Source organism: Podarcis vaucheri (genome assembly GCF_965113315.1).
Source record: "Podarcis vaucheri genome assembly, chromosome: 7".
NCBI lineage: Eukaryota > Metazoa > Chordata > Lepidosauria > Squamata > Lacertidae > Podarcis > Podarcis vaucheri.
The window spans coordinates 91,216,838-91,243,121 of record NC_138765.1 but is presented as its reverse complement, the minus strand read 5'-3'; the positions used below and the strand labels follow the sequence as shown (position 1 = coordinate 91,243,121).

Here is a 26,284-nt window from a genome sequence, read left to right as displayed (position 1 = left end):
CCTGCCAACCTAGCAGTTTGAAAGCACACCAGTGCAAGTATATAATTAGGTACCACTGCGGCGGGAAGGTAAACAGCGTCACGGTGTTCCGTTGCGCCAGAAGTGGTTTAGTCATGCTGGCCACATGACTGAAAGTCTGTCCTGAACTTAGCCTTCCATGGGTCCTTTCCCTTTCACTTCTACCTAGAGTGTCAGAGTGGGACCATGAAGATCCAGGTTCAGAACTCCACTTCACCAGTGAGGGTCACTGGGTGTCATCACCTTTTAGCCTACTCTACTGCATTTGGTTGTTGAGAGGATGAAGTGTGTGTATGTGTATGCAACTGCTTATGCCTTTCTGAACTCCTTTGGAGGAAGAGTGAGATAAAAAAATATGTTAATAAATAGATAAAGGATTAACACTACTAGCCCAGGGTGTGTGTGGAAGCAACAACATCTGTACTTGTGATATTGTTTTTGTAAAAACTGTTCATTCCCCATCATCCTTCCCTTGCCCACCTTCCTAGCTCTAGCATTTTGGACTGTGAGAAACTGGAACAATGGTCACCAGGGTCTAAAGGCATCATAGCTCTGAACACAGAAGAGGAAATACTGGTCTACAATTTGGGCCTACACACACTGAGCGGTGAGTAGTAATTTTGTCTGGGATGGTTGTTTTATTGAGAAGGCAGATGCCTAGCCATTCTTTCACAGCCTTTGCAGTGATTGATAATTTCTGCTTTGGACTACATGAGCCTAAGGTGCCCATCCTGATAGGAGGTGGTTTGCTGTGGCTCTGAATGCGTCTGTGCTCAGGGCTGGCCTTCCATTTAAGCTTAGCAGGGTGGCCGGGCATCATTCTGCTGCATTTGTGCATCAGATACAATTTAAAGATAATTCTTGCTGTGAACACAGCAGAATGCCCTCCCCTTCCCCAAAAGAGGCAGCCCTTCATGTTGCTGCGTGAGTTTTGCCAGGTTTGCCATCTCATTCAGAAGAAAGGCCTAGAAAGATAACATGAGAAGTGGGCACTCCTCCAAGGGCAGGAAATACTTACTTTTGCACACTTTGGAGCTAACATGATGCAGTGGTTAGAAGGCTGGCCTATGATGGGGGGACCAAGATTCAAATCCCCACTCAGTCAAAAAGCTTCCTTGAGAGACTTTGGGCCTGTCATTCCCTGTTACCAGCTCCACCTACAGGGTTGCTGTGAGGAGAAAATGGGGAGAGAAGGACCACATGAGCTGCCCTTGCCTCGTTCAGTATATATTTTTAAATAGGTTACAGAAATACAGTGTACAGTAATTTTAAAAAGGGGAAGTTGGAAAACCGTTCCAGCAAAAACCAGGACAGTATAGATTCAGCATGAGAGGTGCGTCCCACAAAATGAAATACCTTCGCTGTCCTGTGACAGAAGCAAAGGCACTGGGCCTGCCACACTGTAGGGAGGGTGATAGTTTAGGACAGGCTTCCTCAACCTTGGCCCTCCAGATGTTTTTGGCCTACAACTCCCATGATCCCTACCTAGCAGGACCAGTGGTCAGGGATGATGGGAATTGTAGTCTGAAAACATCTCGAGGGCCGAGGCTGAGGAAGCCTGGTTTAGGAGCTGCCACTGAGAGAGGGGATTGAATGTAAAAAGATGCTGTTTTTGCAAGGGTGCACCATGTTTCCAGTTTTAACTTGGGAGGGGGGAGTGTTGGATATAAAAAGTTTGGGAAATGCCGTTCTAGGCTTTTGAAGGAACTCCCAGTTTCTGTTTGCACAGAGATCTTTATTTAAATAAGTGCAGCTTCCAGGTGATGGCTTTAAAATTTCAAGGCAGTGCTGAAGGTGCTGCCAAAAACCAGAGGCTGAGGAAGCACAGGTAAGTGGCTAGCCGAGGTGTTCTGCTTAGCCTAGCTCTGGCACATTATTTCGAGGATTTCCGTGTAGTGTTCCTGGCGCAAGTGGCTGGCTGTATGTGCTGCTCATTTGGCAGGTGTGCCATCTGTCCCTGTCTGCATGGCAGAAGCAGAGAGAAGGAAGTGGCTTCTTCACAGATGGGCCTGCAGGCAGATGCTTACATGCAGGCTGCTAGCTTCCGCCTCAGACTGGTCGAGAAGTGGCACAAACTGTGGATGCAGCTGAGGCCGTGAGTACTTTGTGGCAGCAGTAGGAAAAGGGGCTTCCTTTGGAGGCTGAAGAATAATATTTGGAAAGATGGGGACAGATCAAAGGCATTGAAGCAAAATAAGAGTATTTTAAGAAGTGCCTCTTTTCCCTTGGCATAGGGAGGCCCTTGGTCATCATCCAGAATTGGTGGGGATTCCGTGACTCTCCTCTGCTTCTCAGTTGGGGAGGACGTGCTTGTGTCATGCTGAGCTTCAGGGATGCCCTGAGGACTTGGCAAAGTGCAGTGCAAGAACACTTCCCAGCTTTGAGGCCAGGAGAAGGTCAGGAACTCCTCTTTGTGGCACTGTCCTCCAAGAAGGCACTCAGAGCACCCCCTGAAGGTCAGTGTGACCCCAGTGGTGGCCCATGGGGCTCCTCCGTGGCCCCAGGCTCACGAGGGCAGGCGGCCTGCCTAATCCAAAAGAATGTGAAGGGACAAGTGAACTTGTGTCAATTCGGGTAGCCTTCTGTCTGTGTCTTGGGTAACCGAAAGGTTCTGCCGAGCAGCAAATCACATTAGGTTGCTCTGAGTTGCAGTCACAGCCTTCCCAGTTACATAAAATATTCAACTCACGTGTCAAGGTGTGTTTTTTTTAGTTTATTGCTCGTCTCCCAGAGTGTGGATGTAACTTTCCAATTATTGGTTATTTTAGTATAATACCTGAACTGCTCTGTCTTCGCTAATGCACAGGCTGCGTGACTTTCTGCAAATGGCTCACAAGCGTGTGTGTCTGTTCCCCCCGCCCTCGCTTTATGATTTGGAAAAAGAGTGCTTTGCCCGGGAAAAACCTGTCTTGCTGAGGCACTTCCCTCAGCCAAGGGGGTGGGCAGCCAAGAACAGAAACTGGCCCATTGCAATCAGTTTCTTCAGCTCAGGCACCCCACCAAGTGCAATCTTCCTGTACGTCTTCTTGTAATGCAGAATTTTGCCCTGCAATCATAATCCCCCTTCAAGAAGCACATTGTGGAGTTGGGAGAGGTGCAGAAAAGCACAACCAAAATTGTTAAGAGGATTGAGCGGCTCCCCTGCGAGGAAAAATAGTTACAATGTTCAAAAATTAGGGTGATTAAACAAACTGTGGAAGAAAAGAATATGAAGATTCCTCTTTTGAATCAACTAAAGAGAATAACAACAAGCTACACTTGCTTTGTTCTGTCTCTTTGCAGATGATCTTTTAACAAAAGATAGTTATCTTGATTTGTTCTTCTCCTCTCCCTAAATGTTAGGAGCAGCCTGAGGGCCCCATCACTGATTTTTCTCTCTGACCCTTTTGAAGCCCTCCCCCTTCATGCCCTCCTCCTTAGTCTTGCCATTTGGACACAAGGTTGGAGGAAATCTGGATGACAGGACCACATGCACAATTAGCGGGCAATGAAAGGCCTCTCTTCTGAGCTGTGAACTTTCCTGCAGAGGAAGCAGCCCTTTCAAGTTCCTCTCTGCTAGCCAGAGCTCCTGCAGTGCTCAATTTCCATCTTCATCTCGTTCATGACTTCTGTTTTATCCTTGGCTGCAGGATCCATTTGGATCAACCCCCACTCTTCTTCCACCAGCCAGACTTGGCCACCTGCCTTATTGTGCACATTTGCAGAAGGGAGGATGTGGCTCTGGACTTCGTGGGCTTGAATGGTGGGCCTGTGGCAGGACATCATTTAGAGACAAGGAAAACTTCCATGCCTTTGAGCTCTCGTTATGAGATGCAGAGTGAGGTAGCAGATTTTTGGCCAGCATGAAGGATTGGATGGATGCTTTGAAAGGATGACATATTCATGGAGGAGAAGGCTATCAATACCTGCTAGCCACAATGGCTATGCTTTGCCTGCACAGTTGGAGGCAGAAATGCTTCTGAATATTACTTGCTTGGAAGCTACAGGAGGGGAGGTTGCATTTGTGGTTGAATTCAGCATGCAGGTTTCCTAGTGGGGCATCTGGGTGGCCACTGTGAGAACAGAATGATGGACCTAATGGTACAGTCAAACCTCAGCTCCCAAACGGCTCCATTTTGGAACATTTCGGCTCCTGAATGCCCAAAACCTGGAAGTAAATGCTCCAGTTTTTGAATGTTTTTCAGAAGCCGAACGTCGGACGCAGCTTCCGCTTGAGTGCAGGAAGCTTTTGCAGCCAGTCGGAAGCCGCGCCTTGGTTGTTGAACGTTTCGGAAGCTGAACGGGTTTCCAGAATGAATTGTGTTCGACAACCGAGGTTTGACTGTACATTGCCCTGATCTAGCAGGCTCTTCTTATGGGAGGCAAGCAGGTCCATGTGGACTGGGTGCACTCTGCCAAAGAATTGTCCTACATGAATTGAAACGGGTGGGTGCTACACAAGAGCCTCCTGCTCATCTGTGCACAACATTCCCTTCATTTCAATTAGGTTTGCACAGGAGATCTTCCCAGTTGATTGTGCCCCATGGTAATTGGTGGGAGCCCAAGATATTTTGAAATGGCAACCTGCCTCATTTTAAAAACAAAATCCTATCCATGGCTTAGTTGGGTGATTTTCCTGATACAAAGCTTTCCCCAAGTTATCTTGGGTGGGAAGTGTTTCTGTATGGATATTCCATCTCTGCATGTGAGCATATGCTCTCTGGTGTCATATCTGATATTCACTGAGTAAGCAGGTGCCTTTTCTCTTCTCAGAAGCAAAATAACTCAAAAAAGACAATTATCTGTAAAAAGGATCTGCAGTGATACAGAGAGCCATTAGAGTTGCGGGGATATAATTGAATGAAAAAATAATAAACATTTTCATATTATATTATGGAGAATAGATTGTGCAGATGTGTTTAATTTTAATACTTTATGCAAGAGACAGAATTTGGCTTCCTTTTTTATAATGACAGAGAGTTAATATAATGCTATGTGTAGCACTCCCCCCCCTCCCCGCAACCTCTTTCCAGTGTTTTATCTTGTTGTTAAGCAGGTGCAGGTTCTTTTGTACAAAAGGTGAGTGCTTTATGCTCCTTTGTATTGCAGCCTGAAGTGAAGGGTTACAGGCTGACCACTGGCTAGAATTGCCCAAGTCTCCTTGTCTTTTCTGACAACCTGACCCACAAGGTCCCACTGAGTAGATGTGGTTTGGCAACAGTAAATGCAGTATGCTGTGTGGCCCCATTTTACTGGCTCACCAGCCCACCGTATTTTCAACATGCAGCATTTTCCACATGGAATCACAGGCACTAGCTCACCATGTGGTTTCTTCTCTCTTTCTCTCTCCTCCTCTAGCTGCCGTATCCTGTTCTGCCATCATGTCTGTACAGATCGTGTCTGCACTCTTGCTGCACAAACACAAAGAGGTAAGAATGTGAAAAGGAGCTGGATCCAGGATTTCATTTTCTTAAGTATCCCTGAAGCAACGGGGGACTTTTGACCCTTTTTAGTGGCACCTCTGGGGATGATGGGAAGCTGGACTTGGTTCTGCCAAACTTCAGGTTCTGTTTACCTCAAAGACCCCAGGGATAAGGGTCTTAGAGATCCAAAGATCTTGCAAGGAGAGGCTGTGGTTATTCCTTATGTTATAAATGGGGTAACAGAGATGGGGGAGAGCATGAGGAACCTTTACCAGTCTAGGTTTTGCACACACATGTAAAATCTTAAAATGCAGTGTGTGCATGTAATAAAACACACAATCACAAAGCAGCTCTTTGAGAAACTGTCTTTCTGTCTCATTTGTACAGTCAGTAGCCTTATTAGGTGTGCTGCCATACAGTGTGTCAATGGATCCTTGTTTACAGGGCCACAGCTGAGGTATTGCTGTTCTGTTATCTGCATAAAACCAACTTCCTGGTGTTGGCAATGGTAGCTGCAGTGCTTGGTTCCCATAATTGAATATTATGGGAACCAAGACAGCAGTGTTTTCCCCCCTTTGTTCTGTTCCCATTTAGGATGCAGAGAGGGGTAAAAACTTTTATCCAATATGCACGTGTTCTAAAGCAGCCTTCTCTAACCCTGGTACCCTCCAGATGTTGTACACCACAACTCCTATCATGCCTGGCAACCTTTGGCTGGGATGAATGGAAGTTGAGGTCCACATACCTGAAGGCATCAGGTTGGGGAAGGCTGTTCTCAAGCAATCTATGCCTTCTAAAGAGCATGCTTGAAGGATGGTGCTCACTGGGATTTTCCTTACCTCATCACAATAACATCTTCTTCTGTCCTCTGCTAGGGCGTCTTCTTTTCCCACTTGATGCAGGACTTTGTTTGGCTCACTGAGGAGATCCTGCTGCGCAACTGTGATGTGGGGTTTTCTGGGCAGGTGCATGATGTGGTGTTTCATGCTCTGTTCCTGCTGCGGCACTGCATCTCCTTCTACCTCCTTCCCAGGCGGGATGTCGTGGTGGTTCTCAAGAAGACAGACGAAGCCATGACAGAGTTGAGCCAGCACAGCACTGCCCTCTTGCCTGTTTTCATCCAGGAAGCGGTCGGAGGTGAGTTTAGAGGTTCCTCAGGCTCACAGGAAGCCTGATTGAATGATTCCTTTCTAATTAGCTGAGATAGTTTGGGAGGAGGGGTCTAGAGGGGGCTCAGCGTTTAGGGATAAGTTCACCAAGAGTACATGAGAAAAAGGCTCACAGTGCTGCAGATTGTAAGATAACAGAAGTTTCTCTTGATGCCTCAACTCCCCTTCTCTCAAGTCTCTACTGCAGGCCTGGCCCTGCTTGTGCAAGGTCATTGGTGGTCCCCCACCCAGTGCCAAATTTTGCAAGGCTGCACAGCTTAGGAAAAAAGATGTGGGTGGCCTTGGTCAAGGCTAGCAATAGCATTTTGGGGGATTTCCCAGTGCAAACCTGAGATTTTCAAGGAGATCAAGAGCCAAAGGAATTGGGGCTATATCTCAGCTTTGCCAATACATCCACAGAAGTTAATTTACTGCAGTAATTATTAGAAACCCATTCACCCATCCATGCGTAGCTATCAAAGTAATTGCCGTGTGTGACTTAAAAGGGGGGAAAGGACTTGCTGTGTTCTCCATACTGTGCACACTCTCATGCCTGCTATATCTTGCTTTTTAATAAACAAGTGTTTCACCAAAGATGACACTTTGGTAACTTGGGTAATAAGGACAGGTCTTTCGCAAGGAGTTTCACCTACTTCTTTAAACAAGCGTTTGAAAACCACAGGCATATCACTGTCTCTAAGCAAACAGGTAAATTTTGACCAGACCTGAATTCTCAAGCAGCTCTCTCTGGGAACAATACAGGTACAATACAATACAATTAAGGTACATCCTGCACAAGGCCTTCCGCTTCTTCCAAATCACAAATCTTCTTCTAAATCACTAAATTTAACTGCTGTGGAATGAGACAAACATAGCAAGTAAATGCTAAATGGTTTTCCCGACTCCTCTCTGCAGTCTGTGCTGCCAATGCCCTCCTGGTGGAGCTGCTGCCCTACCTGGGAAGCCCTGAGCAGCTCAGGGATGTGGTCCTGGCCCAGGAAGAGCTCCACAACAAGACTCTCTTGCTTGTCCAGCTGCTGCCCAGGGATTTCCTCCTATGCCAGGTAGGGAGCCCCTCTGTGATTTCGAAAGGGCCATTCTCTGCCTGCCGAGCCCCACCTGCAAAGCCTGCAGAGCTATGGAGCAGGATGCTTCACCTAGATAACCTTCTTGCCTGCTGTGATCTTCCTCAAAGGCTCTTCTCTGTGTCCCACCAACACCTGAGTTGTGCTTGGTGAAGAGGGCTTTTTCCCATAGCCACACCCAGGCTCTGGAACTCTCTGCCAAGCAGCCTGCCTTGCCCTGCTCTGATGGCCTACTGCCACTGTGCAAAGGCCTTTCTTTCTTGGCAGGTGTTGATTGGTTCTCTTGAGCTGCTGGTTTTCATGCACTACACCTCCTTCAGTGACTTTTACCTGGGCTGGAATGTGTGTCCTTAAACTGTGATGACTCCTCACATTCCTTGCTTGGCTGGAGAATGGAAAGGGAGGGAAGTGTGTGTGTGAGCGTCTTGCTTTTGCATAGCTGGAATGTAGCCTACAGTAAGAGTAGCATTCATTGCTCTTCCCATTTTTGTCCCTGGAACATCTCCTGCAGGCCATTGCTGGAAAATCTTACACACTCCTGCTCCATACTATACCAGGGTCACTTGGTTGTATGAATTCTCCATTGCAGATACAGAATGCCCCCATTGAGACAAATATTATTTAAAGGTGATTTGCTATAATTGGATGGGACCTTGTGCATCACCACTAATTAGTAACAAAAAAAGGAGGAGCGGGGGGAGAGAAGAGAAATGCAGGATCATGGAAACACGTCAGAGAGGCAAGCTGACCCTCTTGAATATAGTCATGCCTGCCCAGGATGGAGGTGTGTGCTGCACCCCATCTCTCGTCTCTCATTTGGGCTAGTAGAGAGTGAAGGTCCTGCTGATTTGCTTTTGCTTCCCCCTAGCCTTGCCAGTCTCTGTATAACTACTGCCAGGTTGCTGTCGACAAGTTGATCCAGTGTGGACTGTTGGTTGCTGAGGAGGTAAGAGAAGCTTGCAGGATAGGTGTGTGGGGAAGTGAGGAAATTGGAGGAGTGTGTCATTTAAACACCATATGAGTTCAGCCTTGTGGAATGATAATATTTTGCCTGGGTTTCCCAAACTTCTAATCACCGGGGTACACTTATTTTCCTCTCTTGAATTTAAAACTGTGGGCATGTTCCCCTCTTGCATGCAAAAAGGATTATTCTTGGAATACGTAAGAGCCACAGTTCTATGCCCACAAAGGGCTCTTCCTGCATGAGACACTGATATGATAATGCCTCCTCTTGGGGAGGACAGCCCAGTGCTGTAACTCATGCAGAGATGCAGCAAGCAGGCTCTCTTAAGGTGGGTAATTTTGCTTTGGGAAGGACTGAAGAACTTGCATGCACAAACACACACACAGAGGCAGCAAAATGGTGGCAGCCTCTTCCAATAGAGACTGATGGGGCAAACGTGAGGCTAGAGCAAGGAATCATGAAGAGAGACGGTAGGCAGCCTTTTTGTGTGTCGCCGCTTTGGGCTCACAGCAGTTCTCTGATGACACACTACTTGGTCCCAGCTTGGCATTTGGGAACGGCTGGCCCAGGCGCCTGTGGTTGCAGCAGAGCCTCATCTCTCTTCTTCCCAAGGTTTTCAAAAATTGGTTTCTTTCCTTTCCTCCCAGATGCCCAGTGATGTCTTGGTGTGTGACACAGCCCAAAAGCGCTTCACGAAGAAGTTGCTGTGGAAGGCAACAGATGACTTTACGGACAGCGACAGCGATTACAGCGACGAGACTGGAAAATGCTGCTTCAAAGTACCGTGAACCCCATTCTGAAAAAAACTTCCCCTGGAGTTCCCTTTCTCCTGCAGTTGCCTCTGAGGCAGAAATTCTGCCCACCCTTTGCCCTTCTCTCTCCCTGTCCCAGTTGCCTGCATCTCTCATCTGAAGGCAGCTATGGCCAGGCAGCCCAGTGTTGTTTTTTAAAGTTTGCTGCAAGGAAATTTGATACTCTGCACACAATATTTTACCCTTCCCATGCTCATCCCCTTCATAGGACTTTTCATGCCATATGAAATTTTGTGTGGTAGGATTTTCAGCCTTTTTGGGGGGCAGGGAGATGAAGTACAAACACGATGTTCAGGGTATGTGCTTGATATCTTTTCAGTATGAGGTGTGGCCGAGGGATTTTCTTTACACCCACACTCAATAAATTGGTCTCACTGCAGCCACATTTGGAGCAGGGACCTTGCACCCAAACCCAGATGTGTTCCTCTTGGGGAAAAGATGCCTGCTTTTCCCAACCAGGCTTCCTAGCGGGGTGGGAAAGGTGAGCTCCTTTGCTGTCTGTGGTGCTTCCCTGCTGCTCTGAGGAGCCTTGAAATCCTCCTGCTGGGTCTGGCTTCATGTGGGAAGGGCGTCACAGCTCTGGAGGCCACCCTCCTTCCTCATCCTCATTGTCAGAGGGAACATCAAATTACCATATAAATTCCAACTTCTTTTGTTTCCCAGCACCCATATGACACATCCCGAGTTCACAACCTGTCTCTTCAAATGCCAGCTGTGTGGGCTGAGGCTCTGAAACCTTCCTCTGTGTTCTTTCAAGAAGGGAGCGAAGTTCCCTGTAATTAACCGGCTGGTGCTGAGGATGGGGAACTCACTGAGCTCATCTCTACTTGCTGCACTGCCTGGGAGAGACTTTCTGCAGTTCCGAAACATCTGGATGCACAGCACCACCTCCCGGGCACACAGAGGCTGCTTTCAGACCTCTCTCTAAGCATATAGTTTCTTACAGAGATGCTGTTTCTGTAGATATTTCCACTCTGCTGAAAATGCGACATGGTGTGTACAAGGCAGCTTTGTCCATGATAATAGAACTGTACCCGCTGCCATGAATGGGCCTAGGCTAGTTTTAGCCATTCATTTCAATGCAGCGTTGGATACAAGCCAGGCAATTTTCACAAGGCTGGTTTATTGATAGAGATTGTGTTTGTATCATAGCACGGGCACTTACGTGGTTCCCCACTGGCGTTGCCTAGCTTCTCTGACATGCAGGCTGTTACTCAAAAGAATACTCCCAAGGGAGTCCCATTGGCGACGGGTACTTCCAGATGGGCTATATTGTGGGATCGATGCTTATCATGCATGTAAGTTTTTGCAGTGTCCACACAAAGCAGTCGGGATCAATATGTGAACCTTCGTCTTATCAGAGTCCCTGTGTCTCTTTTCATTTTTTTCTGCCCTAGATAAGCCAGGTGGAAAACTCCGCCAACTTTTTTGTGTTCCTGTGCTGTCTTCTGAGCCCTTTGCTGAAGACCTTGGAGAGAGCCGCTGTCTTCCTCTGGGAAATGGAGTCTCCTCAATCAGGTATATGCCCCACAGCCAGGTTCCTCTTCCCTTGAGTGGCTTCCAACAGCCTTAATTTTCCCTGGGAAGGTGCTTCCAAGCATTTGGAGAAGTTCTGCTCAGTGGGAGGGCATCTGTTCTACATGCAAAAGGCCCCACCACTGAGCAAAGCTTCTCCAAATGCTAGAAGCACCCAGCATTCTCTCTTTACAAAAATATTCACAGTTATTACAGGATTAAGCTTCCTTTGAATAGCTCACCAGGTTCTTGTGTCCATTGTGTTCCATGAACAGCCTTTTGCTTGCTACGTTCATGAGCAAGGAGGTGCCCAAACTGGTAACAGCCCAGCAGCGTCCCATTTTCCCGGAGCCACCTTTGCCAGCCTGGTGTCCTCCAAATGTTTTGGACAACATCTCCCATCAGCCCCAGCATCAATAAAGCTGGCTGGCTGAGCTGATGAAGCCTAAAGCCACTGAAGGGCCCCAGAATGGTGAAGGCTGCCCTTGAGCACTGCTTTTCAAACTTTCTGCCTGCCTTGTCAGCTGTGCTCCCTGTGTGTTGCTGAGGATTCTGGGGCATATTCTAGGGCTTTTCCTTGCCCTGAGTGAACTGAGTGTGCAGCCGGGAGGATAACCCAGCTCTCCCTTGCAGTGACATGTTACCAAGGAAGATCAGCAGTATTGCGGAAGCGTGTTTGTTGGGGAAGGTTGGCCATCATTATTGATCTGGGACAGCTCACTTGGTAGAGTGTGAGACTCTTAATCTCTCATGCTCTCCCCCTTGGCAAGCCCTTGAGAAGCTTCTGGGGGAATCCTAGGATGCCTGGAACAGTTTGAAAAACACAGCCTTGAACATACAAGTGAACCAGAAGAATTGTAGAATTGGGAGGGACCACGAGGGTCATCAAGTCCAACCCCCTGCAATGCAGGAATCTTTTGCCCAACATGGGGCTCGAACCCACGACCCTGAGGTTAAGAGTCTCATGTTTTACCAGATGACCTATCCCCAACTCTGATCAGTATCTAAACAAAGCTGTCTTGGTTCACCAGTGTTTGTTCTGAACCACTGTCTCTCGGTTCCTTCATAGCAGCAGGCCAGGATTCACTGAAATGGAAGGTTGGAGGAGAGGGGAGAGCTTGCAAGCCAAAGGTTTTCCTTGAGTTTGCAGCACTAACACCATGTTTTGACACAGCCTTCACTGGTCTGGTTGTGCTGGGCAAGGCTGGTGGGAGCAGTGGTCCAAAAACATCTGGAGGGCACCAGGTTGGCAAAGGCTTGTTGTAGCATGTGTGGATCAGTCCAATATACAAGTGCATCATATTGGTAATGGGTACATAAAGCAAGTACATAAAGCTGTTGCTGGTTGTGTGATTAGGTTTTTTTCCCTGGTGTACGTTGTTTTATAATCTTGCATCTCAGTGTACTATTCTGTTAGTTAAGCCCTGTACTGCTTCTTAGGAAAAGTGGATGCCATTAATCAACTGTGTTTGGTTTTTGTTTATTGACAAACTATACGGAAACTATGATTGCACATGATTTATTCTGGATTTTTTTTTTAAAAAAAGGAACCAAAGATATTGTTGAGTTTCTTTCTACCTTTGGATGCAACCTCTGACCCTGCAGATTCATATTTAGAATTTGAGCTGCTGTGACCCTTAGGCATTTGCCATGGGGCAGAGATCCCTCTCCCAGTGCTAATGGTGCAGCTGAGGCTAGGGACCTCCCTTTGCTTTCTGCTTTGTGTCCTTCTGACCACCAGCACTGCTGTCCCCTACAGAGTCCCAGTATGTGGAGAAGCTGCACTGTTTTTTGGCAAGGAAGGCAAAAGAAGACTCTTCCTTTGGTGAGTGCAGAGGCCCAGAGAGGGCCAGGTGGTAGCCAAGCGAGTAAGTGTGGAGCTGGTGTGATGCAGTGGCTACAGGACAGCGCTGCAAACTGGGGCTTTCCCAGTTTGAATCTCACCTTGGCTGCCATCAATTCCATGCACCAACCAGCAAGATGGTGAGATAATATTGTTGACTTAAACAGTATTGTTGTTAGGCTCACCACTAGATAATACACTTTGCAAAGCACTTTGAACACTTGAAAGGGCTATAGAAATGTTATGTGTATATAAATATGCTAAGCAGCTGAGGTTTGTCATCATGTGGCCCTGCCCCCATCAAGGTTGGCCTGTGAAGTGGAAGCCACAAAGGTTCCCCACACAATCTAATGGGCTAGTGGAGGCAGGGTGGGGGTGGTGAGGTTTAGGGGGTGGGGGGATTGGTTGGGAGGCAGAGCAAGCAGGAGTGGAGCCCCTAGTCACTTGTTGATAATGCTAATAGCTTTGATGACCAGCTGAGCATTCTTCTCATGTTAGCATTTCTGTATCTTTCTGGGTATGTTGCCTCCTTGCTGGTTCCCTGGTGACAAGACTTGAGCCTCTGCAGTTAAGCAAGCTGTGGGTCAGTCAGCAGCCTTGAACTCCACTTTAAGAGAGAAATCTGAGCCTTTCACAGTCCTACAGCTGCCAGAGATACTTTAGTGAAGCCACTATAGACAGAAGAGTCAGTTTTCTTGGTAGTATAGAGCTACTCCTAAGTAACTTTATACCAAACTGCCCTTGTTGATGGACAAGGATTTTGTGACCTCATAAAATGGGAAATTACCTAAAACCTTTTTATTTTAAGCACCCTGTTTTCTTATGCTGAGGCCTGTGGCAGTGGTGAACCACAGCTGTTAGCCTAGATACATGAAGGCCATTTCCCATCACTGAAAAGGCCCCAGTTCCTTAAACTCTTCCTCCTCCTCACAGGCTTTTCCAACACCCTCTTCTTTTTCTGCCCATAAATCTCCCCAGGTTTGTTTTACATCCTTCTTAAAATGTAGTAAGTAAAACACTTATCAATACTTAGCTTTTGCAGTGTGCTTTGAATGTTCAATGTGCTTATTGTATCCTATATTCTAATCCTCCCAGTGGTGGGCGATTATCCAAAACTGCAGTTGAGGGGGGAAGGCTTTGGCTCCACGAAGACCACCAAGTGAGCTGATGACAGAAACAATGTTTGAGCCGAAGGTTTCATGATCCGATGTTCAGTCTCTTAGTTACAACAGCTCTGACATGGCATTTCCTTTATTGTTTTAACCAGCACAACATAACCCCCTGGGTCTAGATTAGAAGCTAGTTTTTACAAGCCAACTTTGCCCCCTAGTGCTTGATGACATTACCTCACTGCAATTGTGCCACCACTAGACTCGAAACCTGCCTGGGGGGTAGGGGGCCTCTGTCCCCTCTCCCACATTGAACCTTTCTGTCCATTTCATTTTACTTTTTCAGAATGTGTCTGCAGAACTCTGACTTCTATCTCTGTCCGAATCTACAAGGAACTGGGGGTGAGTGCCCTGCCTTGCCTGCCCCTTCAGTGTGCAAAGTCTTTGATCGCATTCCAGAATCTTCCTTTTCATGCCCTCCACAATCCATTTTCAGGTGTTCCTGCTTCTCCAAACACATCTCTATTGCTATATTCAGTTCTTAATCTGAGATAATTTCGCCACCTGTATTTCATCTTGCAGCACTCCTGAGCATCTCGGAAGTGTTGCTTTATTTAAGAAGCAAAAGCAGTTTCTTAGCCCCTATGGTCACAGTACAAAAAATGTGGGTTGTTTCTTATCTCTTTGTGCTGCCTTTTATACTCCCCCAGAGTTTCAGGTCCTGCTTGTCCTGGATCCCACCCAGCAATGGTCTACTGATTGGGAGGCCATGTTCAAATTCCATCCCTGAGGGACTTTGCATGCCTCTGTTGCATCCCTCACTCCTGGTGTTCCATCTCGCCAAATGCAGGCAGTTGCATGGGTGACTCCTTGCCATACAGCTATGTGGCCAAAGCACTGTATACTTTTGCAGCCACTCCACCTACACAGCTTGAGTGCATTTTTTTGTGTGTTTTCAAATCCCGTGGAGTCTAGCAGTGATTTCTCCTTTGCTGGATTACTGAGGATATGATATATGTATATCTATGTACCCCCTGCACATGTACAGCCAGTGTTGGCTTGTCACTCAGGCAGAGGCTGAGGGCATAGAGCCCCCCACAGCAGCAGCTCCTTGCCTTCATCTTCCACCTGTCTTGGTGGGTTTCTATACAGCTTGCCTTTGAGAGTTGCAACAGCCAGTATCAGGGGAAACCTTGCTGTTTCTGAAAAGAGCTGCTCAGTGTCTATTCTCCTCTTCTCTCCACAGTAATCTCACACAATAAGATGTGTGAGGTGACAGTAAAGAATTTCCCCACCCACTTCATTGCCTTCAGCGGGGTATGGGATTGCTAAACCCCCCTCTTTTAATTTCCACTCTAGGTGCTGAGAGAAGCAGCAGGGCAAGGGGAGCCCATTCTTCACCTCTCTGAGACCTTCCGTGCCAAAGAGAACCAAGAGAAGCTGGAGAAATTTATCCAGCAGTTTATCTACAGCTAGTGTCTCCAAGAGGCCTTGTATGGTATCCAGGTGTAGTTTCTGCTTCCTAGGTGTATATGTTGGGGTGGGGTATAACTAAAATCTGCCTTCTAACTTTATTTTGAAAGTTGTCTTCACACAGGTGTGTGACCCTTTTGAAATCCCAGTTGAAAAGTTGACTCTCTTGTCAGGACTTCAGTGAGCCAGTGTTGAGGCCAATTAGTAAAGAACTAAAATCCATTTGTTAAGCATTATGAGTGTAGTTTGTATGATTTTGTGTTTTATTTATAAAATAATTTAGATTGCACCCCACCCCTGGGAGCCATTGTTGCTGACTTTGAAAGTAATAAACAATATTTTCTGACTGCATTTTAACTGTGCCTGCTCTGTCCTTCCCCAACCTGGTGCCCCTTAGGTATTTTGGACTAAAACTCCCATTATATCCTGCATCCTACAACAACAGGTTAGAGAAAGCTTGAGTGAAAACTCAAGCACACCACCAGTGCATGTTGCTAGTAACTTAAATGTTGTTTTGGACACAAGGGTTGACAAAATAGGGAAACATCTATTGCTATGCATTCCAAATCCATTTGAAACTGCGAGTATTCAGATGTGATTACCAACAGTTACCAAACTTTAGGTATTCCAAGGACTCTACAGCAAGTCTTCCTCAGGCTTCCCTGCCCCCTTCGTAGCTGGGAACCCTTTTTGCTCTTCAGGCAGAGGGGCTGTGAAGAATTACAGCACCTGCAGCTGCTTCTGCCAGAACCATACTGTGCACAGAAAAGCTATATCTACTTGTGAAGAAGGACCCTTCCTTGCACGGCTATTGGTCAAACACCTCCAAGCCCTTTGTGAGATATTTCAACCTGTGGCCCATGAATCAAAATTCCATGCTTTAAAAAAAAAGTTGTATGTCTAGTTAATCCAAACCCCCAATTAGTTTAATAGAAGCTGCTTTATTGTGAGTGAACAATCTAGAGAGTTCTGTAATACAAAGGGGAAACCCACCACTGTAGCCTGTTCTGTACCAGAGACGATGAATGACTGGTTGGCAGAGGAAAGGCAAGACTCAGGCTCACCCTCATGTCTCTTCATTGAGATGGTGCCCAGGAATTGCAGTGCTGTTGAACCAGTTTTTCCAGGCTGCGTCTTCTTGAGACTCCCGGGAGGAGTCATCCCCGTTCCCTTAATTCCAGAAATCCCTTAATCTATTCTCGTGATTGGATTTGATTAGGAGACTCAAGTGGAGCCGTGGCAGCTGTGCAGGGCCAGGGGACCTGAAGGGATGCAGCAGGATGCCATCATGCCACCTTGTTTCGGATAGTTCCCAACTCATCGATCTCACACTGCACTTCATCTCCCCTCTGTGGTACAAGAGAATTACAGCAGCTCTTACATTAAGTTGCAATAACAATTTAACACTGGCACAGGAGACCATAGCAGACTTCCAGCTTGTGCAGCACCCCATCTCCAAAGCTTATGTTCCCATTTTTTCTTTACAAATCAAAATGCATGTTTCTGTATCATAAACATGCAATTTTAAATGCATATTACAAAAAACCCCAACCCCCCCCCCAAAGTATTTGATATGGCTACATTTCCTTATAAAAACCAACTTTATTTAAGTTTATTTGGGTTTTCAGCCCTTAATAGGGGCTTTGACTGCCGTCTCTAAATGCTGTTGCCAATTGCTAATAGAGCATCTGTAGGGTAAAGATGCATTATTTTGTTAAGGGTGGGGAGGTGAAGTTGGATGAACCACCACATACTCTGCTGGGCACTTGCCAGCAGGGCACAAGTGGAGGCAGATGAGCTTTGCATCCATTCCTGCCCCAGCCCCACCTGCAGTACAGTTATTTCCCTCTCACTACACCCCAAAGTCGAGAATCTTGTCCTCACAGGACCCAAGTGCAACAGCAGCACTCGCCCCACTTGTGTGTCCAAGTAAGTGGCATAGAGGCAAACTTTCTCCAACAGTGGACACAGAACATAGCCGTCATGGCCACTAGCCCTTGATAAATTGTTGGCTATCACTGCCTCTTGGGAGTGAGTCCCATCATTTAACTCTGCACTGTGCAAAGAAGGACATTATTTTCTTTGTGCTGAATCTTCCAACATACAACTGAGTTTTCTCTCCAGTGTTGAGAGAACAGGAGGTGCTGGATCCACCCTGTGATAAGCATTATGCCCCACGGTGGAGGCATCTGCTCCCCAAACAATGCACAGGGGTGGGGGTCCCATGGTGGATCTGCCTCTCCAAGGTCAAACATCTCTTGGCCCTCAGAGAGGAAGATCTGGTGCCTTCCTGTGGCCCTTGCAATGCCTAGCCAGAGGCCATAGAACTGAAGGGCCAGTCTATTGGCTTTATGGGATGACCTCACAGCTGATGCCTTGTTCAGAATGTCAAAATGCTACAAAGGGAAAATAAGCATTTTGCTGCCAATCCTCCAATCAAAAGAGCGCAAACAAGGGAAGATGCTGGCAGAGCCTACAAATTAATTGGGAACAGGGCTCACCTTGAGAAAGATGGGGGGCTTCCGGAAAACTCCAACACCCGGGGGAGTCCCCGTGAGGAAGACGTCTCCTGGGTACAGGGTGACGAACCTGCCAAAAACAGGCCAGAGCAAGATTTATTACTAAAAATTAAATTTTTTATACCCCACCCATCTGGGCGGCTTCCAGCACATATAAAAACATACTAAAACGTCAAACATTAAAAAGTTCCTGATACAAGGCTGCCTTCAGATATCTTCTAAAAGTTGTGCAGTTCCTTCTCTTGACATCTGATGGGAGGGAATTCCACAGGGAAGGTGCCACTGCTGAGAAGGCCCTCTGCCTGGTTCCCCAGAACGTCACTTTTCACAATGAGGGAACTGCCAGAAGATCCTCGGAGGTGGACCTCAGTGTCCAGGCTCAACAATGGGGGGGGGGGGAGAGGTTGGAGACGTTCTAGGGATACTGAAGGCATACTTAACGCATTTTTTGATGTATAACACGCCCCCGTGTATAACACAACCCCTATGTTTTGAGACTCCAAATAAAGAAATCCCCCATATGCACTATCCGTGTATAAGATGACCCCCAATTTTAAACTTGAAAAAATAGGGGGGGAATATAGTCTTATACATGGAAAAATGCAGTCATTAATTTGGTACAGTATACCACCTGTAGATCTCGGGGCAGTTCACAATATAAAAATCCTAGATAAAAGCCCAAAATGCATATTAAGAACAAGTATAAGAACAAAACAAACCAATAGCCACCCCTCCCCGTCCCATAACACATTTAAAATGACATTGGTTGTCAATCAGCCAAAGGCCCAGTTAAAGAAACATTTCTGCCCAACGCCTAAAGGTGTATAATGAAGGCGTCAGGCGAACTTCCCTGGGGAGAGCATTCCACAAGCAGGGGGCCACTGCAGAAAAGGTCTGTTCTCGTGTTGCCACCCTCTGGACCTCTTTCGGAGGAGGCACGCGAAGAAGGGCCTCGGAGGATGAATGCAGGGTCTGGGTAGGTTCATATGGAGAGAGGCGGTCCTTGAGATATTGTGGTCCTGAGCCATTTAAGGCTTATGGGTCAAAGCCAGCACTTTGAATTAGGCCTGGAAACAAATTGGCAGCTAGGATTGATGTAATAGACTCACAACGTCTTGCCCCAGTGAGCAACCCAGCTGCTGAATTCTATACCAGTTGAAGTTTCTGAGCTGTCATCAGAGGCCGCCCTACATATAACGCATTGCAGTAATCTAACCTCGAGGTTACCAGAGCATAGTCAACAGTAGTTGAGGAGGAGACGGGGTCATGGAGAGCACCTACTTGGAAACCCATGCAACGAGTGCCTCCGTCTTGAATATCAACTGGCTGGTGCTGCTGTTCTGGACAAGCTCCCCATTCACTCGACAACGGATGCCCAGGTTGTGGGGGTCTGTTGGTAACAACAAGAGGAGAGCAACATGAAATCACACCCAAAAGAGAAGGTGCAGCATTTATGAAAATGGGGCATCCTTCTGGAAACACAGGAATCATAGAATTGCAGAGTTGGCAGGAACCACAGGAGTCATCTAGTCTAATGCTTATCAACCAGTGTGCCGTGGCACCCTGGGGTGCCTTGAATGATGGTCAGGGGTGCCGCGGGCAACACTGGCCTCTGTCCCTCTTTCTTTCCCTCCTTCTTCTGATGCCCTTTTGCGTCTCTGCCTCCCAAAGGCTTGCACAGCTGTTTATTGCAGCAGTCCTGGCTATAAGCTCCGCAGGCAAATGGTGCTTCTGGGCGGCACCTCTCTTTGGGGCAGCTCAGAGATCAGGGGCAGCAGCAGCAGCAGCTGCCTGGAGCACTCCCAAGGAGAGGGAAGAGGGGAGGAGGCTGAGGGAACACTCCACAAGGGAGGGTGTTTGGAAAAATGGTGAAGGGCTGCCAGTTCTGCAGGCAAGGGGTGACATAACTGGGCTCCTGAGTTCCACAGGGGTGCCTCAGAAAGAATGTAGTTGGTTAAGGGAACCATGGACTCAAAAAGGTTGAAAACCTCTGATCTAGTCCAACTCCTTGCAATGCAAGAATCTTTTTGCCTAGAGTGGGGCTTGAAAACCATGACCCTGTAATTGAGCGTCTCATGCTCTACCGACATGAGACATCCCACAGAAGTTTCCCTATGTCCACCTAGCTCAGTACTGCCTATCCTGACCAGCAGGGGCTCTCCAGGGGTTCAGAGTGGGTCATTCCCACCCTTACCTAGAGATGTTGAGGACTGAACCTGGGACCTTCTGTATGCAAAGCAGATGCTCTACCACTGAGCTGCAGCCACTTCCTCTTAAGGCCCTTATGGATTTGCTCTAACAAAAGTATTCTGTGATAAATCAGGGAAGAACAATGGAACCCTGCAGTCTTATCTGTTCAACTGCGGGGTCCCCGGGGCACTTGTGTTATTAATGTACATCGTAACTGCACAGACCTTAGTGCAAGCACTTTAGAAACCTCTGGCTGCAATGCAGCGGCAGTCCAGTAGGAACTAGTGGGTGCAGATGTGTGTTCCCATGGCAGCATCCCCTTTACATCAAAGAGATGCATCCAGCTAACAAACCTGCCGGCTGCGTGTCCAGAGGCCTGGGAAGCTGCTGAGACTCAGACTGTTCTTGCTGAAGTGAGGCAATGTGGAAAACTGCCCTTACAAACTGCCCTTATTTTACATGGGCTGTTTATTCACATAGAATTTGGTTATTATCCTGCACTTTGCAATGCAATCATCCCATCACTTCTTCTTTTTTAAAAAAAGTTTTATACAATTTTATTGAGAATAAAAGAATGTACAGAAATACAAAAACAAGCAGGAAGCATAGATACAAGGCTAAGCCTTCCCACCACTTTTCTAACTGCACTGGAAAGTGCAGGAGAAGCACCGCTGGCCGGCAATGTTGTACCACCTCTGTGTGAACGTATCAGGATGAACGCTCAACAAGCGATATTGTGCAAGCCCTGGGCAAGTTTGACCCACCTCCACTGCAGTACTGCAGCAATTAAAAAAAAATTCAGTGCAGTTGAGTCAGCACAACTGATGACTTATTCAGACTATGGGTGCAGGCAAGTTGTGCACACACACGTGACCCTGGATGTTCTCCCATCTGTACTTCTATTGTAAGGACATTACATTTCTGCAACCTCAAACCAAAAAATGCATCTCTGCACAGATGGATACACCATGAACAGTAGGCCAAGAAATCAAGGCAGGCAGGAGCAACAGTGATTGGAGCAGAAGGAAGAGGACAGAGCTTGGTCAGAGAGCCTTAGTGGTCCTCAGGTGACCCACAGGTAGCCCAAGAGGGTTCTAGGAGATGCAAAATTTACTCTCGAGCAGCTGGGAAGGGATCCTGAGACAGGCTTGTCCTCTCCTCAAACCCTGGAGGCAAAAAGAAAAAGGGGGCGATGTCATTGCTGGTCCCAAACCTGAGATGGAATCCTTGGTGACCAGGGCTGGTCCCAGGGGGCAGAAGGTGTCGAAGGTCTTCCCCAGAAGCCACTGCTTTCCATTTTTCTGCATCTGCCAGTCTCTGGCACTCACATCATGGGCAACGGTGAACCCAGCTACATGGCTCATGGCATCTGACTCCTGGAGGAGAGAAGCAAGATGCAACAATATCGCTGTGAAACCGGGGGCTGGAGAAGAAACGGTTAATGGGCACTTCCTTTATTAGGTAAACTTCAAGCGATATTGCCATGGGAACTAACAGGCTATTTTGTGTTTGCTAATGGTATGGCTTTATTCTCCTCCTCCTCCCCACTTCTGCACTGGCATATGCCTTTTCTACCCTTTCTTCACTCTCCCCTGTGCTTAACAATATTTCACACATCAAACCTGGTTATCATATGCACAAGAATAAAATGAGGAGACCCATGCACACCACCTTGAGTTCCTTGGAAGAAAGGTTGGATATAAATGTAATGCTAAACTAATAAATACCACTGAATGAATCTTTGGAAATTCCTGAATGGGGGCAGGCCTTACTTCCCATTCTGGATGTAATCTAGGGCTGCATTCAGACGTAGTGTTTATTGTGTTAGTTTTAATGGTTATAATGCTGGTACTTCAATCCCAATTTATGGCATTCCTTTCACACTGCAAGAACAGTTGCTTTATGGAACTGTGGTGTTTTGATTGATGCACTATCAGGTTTGCTAAATTTTAAATGGTGGGAAAGAACTGGATGCTCAGGACATAGTCCCAAATTTTGTCACGCGAGCAGAGGTTATGCGATTATGAACACCTTGGTAAAATTACAAGGCAATTTTTATTATTTATGAAACTGCAAAGCATTGAAGACATGGATGGTGCTAGATATTGACAACACAGCCATTATAGGCTACAATCCTGCACCCACTAACTTGGCTATACCACAGAAAACAATGGAATTTACTTCTGAGTAGATATGTGCAGACCTGCAGTGCAGTGTTAATTCTGCAGCTGCCTGCCCTGGGCACCCGGGAAAGGGCAAGCTGTAAGATCAAAACAAAACCACAGGTCCCTATGTGGAGCAAACTGCTGACATCTGGCTTACCTGGACGTGTTTTCCTTTCTTCCCAATGATGAAAGCCAGCTCCACCTCCCAGTCCACTTGCTAGAAGAGGGAACAGGCAAGGTCAGTCTTGGCACCTGATAGATCAGTGCTGGACTAGCAAGGCCAGCAGGGAGAAGGAACACAGGAACCTGACTTGGACTATTCTCCCAATGTTCCATGCTGCCTTCAGGAGGCCACCCAGGGCATTTATCGGAGTTGGTGGGAATTGCCCATGGGGAAAGTGCTGCTATGGTCCTCAGGTCCCGCTTGCAAGCTTCCCAGAGGCATCTGGCTGGGCAATGTGAGAAGATGCTGGACTAGATGGGTCTTTGGTCTGATCCAGCAGCCAAGCTCTTCTTGTGGTGCAACTGGTAGCACTGGGGCCACAAGTACCATGCTGGCTCCCCATACCTTCTCTTGTGCAAGCCATCCCTCTAGTGAAATTAGGACACCACTAAGCTTGTGTGCTTCCCATGGGCATATGTCTGGCCACTGTAAGACCAGGGTGGTGGACTAAAGATGGCCTGATCTAGCAAGCTCTTCTTATGTCAAGGCTACCAAAGGCTACCTGCCATGATGGCTAAGCTCTGCCTCCACAGCTGGACATCAGAAACAACGGAGGGGAGAGCAGTCTTGCTGTCAGGTCCTGCTTGTGGGCTTCTCACAGACATGTGGCTGGCCACAGTGAGAACAGCATGATGGACTAGATGAGTCCCCTTTGGCCTGATGCAGCAGGCTCTTATGTTCTTAACCCATTCTAGGCTAAGGAAGGGTCACTGCAGTATTCTTCAACCTTGGGTCCCCAGATAGTCTTGGAAAACCCAGCCCCATTTACTTCGCTCTCTGCTGGGTGGATGATGTTGTCGTAGGGACCCACGATGGAGCTGCTGAACTTGCTGAAGATTATGGGCTCCTTGGGGATCTTGACATTCTGCTCCAGGCAATGATCCACATAGTTCATCCCAACACAGATCACCTTGTCTGGGTTCGTGACAGGAGCCAACAGGGTCACCTTGGATCGGGGAAGGACATGCTGGCCAGACGCCTGCGCTCTATGGGCAGAAGATGGAGACAGAGGCATCTCAAGTGGGGACCCCAGACAGTGTCAGGCAAGGTGGCAGAGAGCGAGAGCTTGCTGCAGCTTCAGCATTGCAAGCAGGTTTTGAAATCTCCTTTGTTGTTTCCAAAGCCTGGCAAGCCTTTTTCACAGACTAGCCACCCCTACCGTTAGGCAGAGTGAAGAGATGCTGGGTGGCCGACAGCCCTGCTAGTTATTCCTCCTCAACCCCCTGCCTGTAACCTCCTGTTAGATGGCTTGCCAACCTTTTTTATCCAATCTGTGAGCAGATTTGGATTTCTAAGTAAAAGCTATGGATACCACCCTCTCTGTTCCATCCCCACCACCCTTGCCCCGGATCAGTGCACACTTTTCTGAGAAAGTGTGTGTGCCCCTGCTTTGCTTTCCCAAGGGATCTGGGTAAAAGTTGGATCCAACAGATTTAATCTGAGCCTTGAAAAGCACATAGAGCTGAAAGCAGAAGTGGGAAAATGTTGCTCTTCCTGCAGCTCTACATACCAAAGGGAGGAAAATATAAGCACCACCTCACAACCAAGGGGGAGGGGAGAGAATCAGAGGCTTTGTGGGTGCCAGGAGAAGACCTCAAGGGTGCCAATGCACCCATGGCTGTCATGCTGGCAACCCCAAAGTTAAAGAACAGAGCTGTGTGTGTCATGCAGCCTGCCTGCACACCATAGCTAGCCTACTTTCTCAGGTGTGGTACAGGACACACTGCCCTGTTGCCAGGATTGTAACAGGAGGCACCAGCCCAGTCAGCTTCGAGGCCTGAAAGGTGGGGGCACCATCTTGTCCTTTGCCTCAAGTAGATACAGCAACCCAGTTGCTGGATACTACTCTTAAGACCCTGGGCATGGGCCTTGCTTTTACAACAGGGGTGGGGGCCTTTTTCTGCCTCAGGACCACATTCCCTTCTCAACAACCTTGGGGAGCTACCTGCCAGTCGCAGATGGGGCCAGCGGAAAAAGTGGGTGCAGCAATGAATAAAAATGCAACCTTTGTACATTAAGCAAGTTTCTGCATGCACTCACACACTCCTCTCAATCCTGCACCCAGGCGAGCACAAGCAATGACCAGAGTTCATTTCAAGACAAAGGCACCTTCTAGGCAGGCAAAAACACTCCCCAAGGGTGTGAAGCAAGGCCACCAAGGGCATTGCCTGGGCCTGTGGAGGCTTCAGTGAACCCTTCACAAAACCACCCTGCTTGGCCCTGTCCCATTCCTTATTCTGACAGCTCTCCACCTCCTCCTCCTCCACCCTTTGCCCCACCCAAAAGCTCCAATGACCCAGATCTTGCTCCTCTTGGCTTCATCCCTCCACCAGTCAGCAAGTCCTTTTATGACCCTGAAGACCGCCAGGTACCTTTTAGCAACAGCGAGTGCTGCATCTCCTCCTTCCAAGAAGGCTCTCATGTTGCTGGGCAGAGAAGGGTCAAAGGCGTTCAGGTCCACCACGTCCCCTCCATCCTTCTCCAGCCCGATCCGGGCCTCTGCCGCAGACTCCTTAGGATGGAACTGGACCAGCCTCATGGCCCTGCTCAGGTGGGACACACACCTGGACCCTAACTTCTTCCAGCTTGGCTTGAGACCCACCAGAAGGGGTATTTGCAGCTGGCACAGCATCCACACCTGCAGGGGGGTGGAGAAAGCAGGCTCAGAGAAAGCAGCCCAAGGGACACAGTTGGAGGAGCTGCCGGAAGAGGAAGAGCAGCCACTCGGAAATACTGCAATGCAATTCCCCTTTGTGGGGAAGGGAACTGCTCAGGAGGCACAGCACCGCATTTAAGAGGCAGTGAGAGATCTGTTGAGTCCAGCTGCTGAAGGCCAAGGAAGTGGAGTCCTGCTGAATCTTCTTCTTCAAATACCTTGAATACAAATACTTTTCAACAGTGGCAGTTCCCATGGAACTGGGGCAAAGGCGCCTGGGTGGCATCAAAGTCGGACAAGGGAAGGATTTCACTCAAAGATCAATGGCTAGAAATGATGTGCAAGGACCTGGCAAGAAAATGCAGGAGGAAGAGGGGCATGGCAGGGATTCGGATGGAGCCCTGCCCCATATTATGAAGGTGCCTCTATGCAAAGAATGGCTGGAAGCACAAAAGCAGAAGCTTCACCTCAGGGATCCACAGCCTAAGCTCATCCAGGAGAAGGAAAACTCTGGTGAGAAAATCCAGACCGAGGGAGGGAGGGGGAAGTGTGGGAAGACCGTGATTCGGAGGAGAATGTTGTATGTTTCTTTTGATATTAGAAGTATTATGTAGAAAGATAAGAGAAAGGACAGAGGTACAGGATGTCCAATTAGGGCAACAAGATTATAAATTTGCATTTGCAGGTGATGTAGTTCTCTTTCTGGACAAATGTAATGAAGGTATTAAAATGTAATGTGGAAAATGTAATGAAGATATTAAAAATGATAAAGCAGTATTGTGATCTTGCAGGATTTTATATAAATAAGGATAAAACAAAAATGTTGGTTAAAAATATAGATAAACAAATAAAATATTACAAGCAAAGAGTGGCTTAAAGGTAGAAAGGTATTTGGATAACAAGTAAAAGTGCAATGTTGTATGAAAATAACTACATTAAAGTGTGGAACAGCATGAAATTTGACTTGTGTAGATGGGTAAGAATAGAGTTTTGGGAAGAAATTCTGCCATAAAAATGAATGCATTGCTTGAGTTTTCTTTTTCAGACCATCTCAGTAATACCTAAAATGAATTGTCTTAAACAATGGCAAAAAGAACTCTCTATCTGGCAAGGGGGAAAAAACAAGAATTAAATATAAAATATTAATAGATGCAAGGGAAAG

The 26,284-nt window shown here is 47.4% G+C and overlaps 2 protein-coding genes and 1 long non-coding RNA gene across 3 annotated transcripts in view; 1 reads left to right on the top strand and 2 right to left on the bottom strand.

Annotated features, from left to right (window-relative positions):
* Positions 1 to 15,720, top strand: part of GPAT2 (glycerol-3-phosphate acyltransferase 2, mitochondrial) — a gene marked incomplete at its 5' end in the record, with an annotated part of 66,399 nt that extends 50,679 nt beyond the window's left edge. Inside the window, 10 exons of the mRNA XM_082233615.1 lie at positions 507 to 625; positions 5,356 to 5,426; positions 6,296 to 6,557; positions 7,484 to 7,632; positions 8,522 to 8,599; positions 9,265 to 9,396; positions 10,827 to 10,947; positions 12,704 to 12,769; positions 14,243 to 14,298; positions 15,256 to 15,720. Coding sequence (XP_082089741.1) covers positions 507 to 625; positions 5,356 to 5,426; positions 6,296 to 6,557; positions 7,484 to 7,632; positions 8,522 to 8,599; positions 9,265 to 9,396; positions 10,827 to 10,947; positions 12,704 to 12,769; positions 14,243 to 14,298; positions 15,256 to 15,372 — 1,171 coding nt within the window. The 3' untranslated portion in view covers positions 15,373 to 15,720. The remainder of the gene's footprint in view (positions 1 to 506; positions 626 to 5,355; positions 5,427 to 6,295; positions 6,558 to 7,483; positions 7,633 to 8,521; positions 8,600 to 9,264; positions 9,397 to 10,826; positions 10,948 to 12,703; positions 12,770 to 14,242; positions 14,299 to 15,255) is intronic.
* Positions 11,187 to 12,697, bottom strand: LOC309536614. The gene is made up of 2 exons (XR_014221678.1): positions 12,032 to 12,697; positions 11,187 to 11,858 (listed from the first exon to the last, which is right to left on the bottom strand). It is a non-coding gene; the product is annotated as an uncharacterized lncRNA (long non-coding RNA).
* Positions 15,721 to 16,290: 570 nt separating the features above from the next.
* LOC309536317 (oxaloacetate tautomerase fahd2, mitochondrial-like) overlaps positions 16,291 to 26,284 on the bottom strand; it is an 11,445-nt gene continuing 1,451 nt past the window's right edge. The window contains exons 2-8 of the mRNA XM_082230446.1: positions 24,839 to 25,104; positions 23,236 to 23,452; positions 22,401 to 22,460; positions 21,292 to 21,454; positions 19,170 to 19,278; positions 17,871 to 17,958; positions 16,291 to 16,718 (exon numbers count right to left, since the gene is read on the bottom strand). Coding sequence (XP_082086572.1) covers positions 16,656 to 16,718; positions 17,871 to 17,958; positions 19,170 to 19,278; positions 21,292 to 21,454; positions 22,401 to 22,460; positions 23,236 to 23,452; positions 24,839 to 25,104 — 966 coding nt within the window. The 3' untranslated portion in view covers positions 16,291 to 16,655. The remainder of the gene's footprint in view (positions 16,719 to 17,870; positions 17,959 to 19,169; positions 19,279 to 21,291; positions 21,455 to 22,400; positions 22,461 to 23,235; positions 23,453 to 24,838; positions 25,105 to 26,284) is intronic.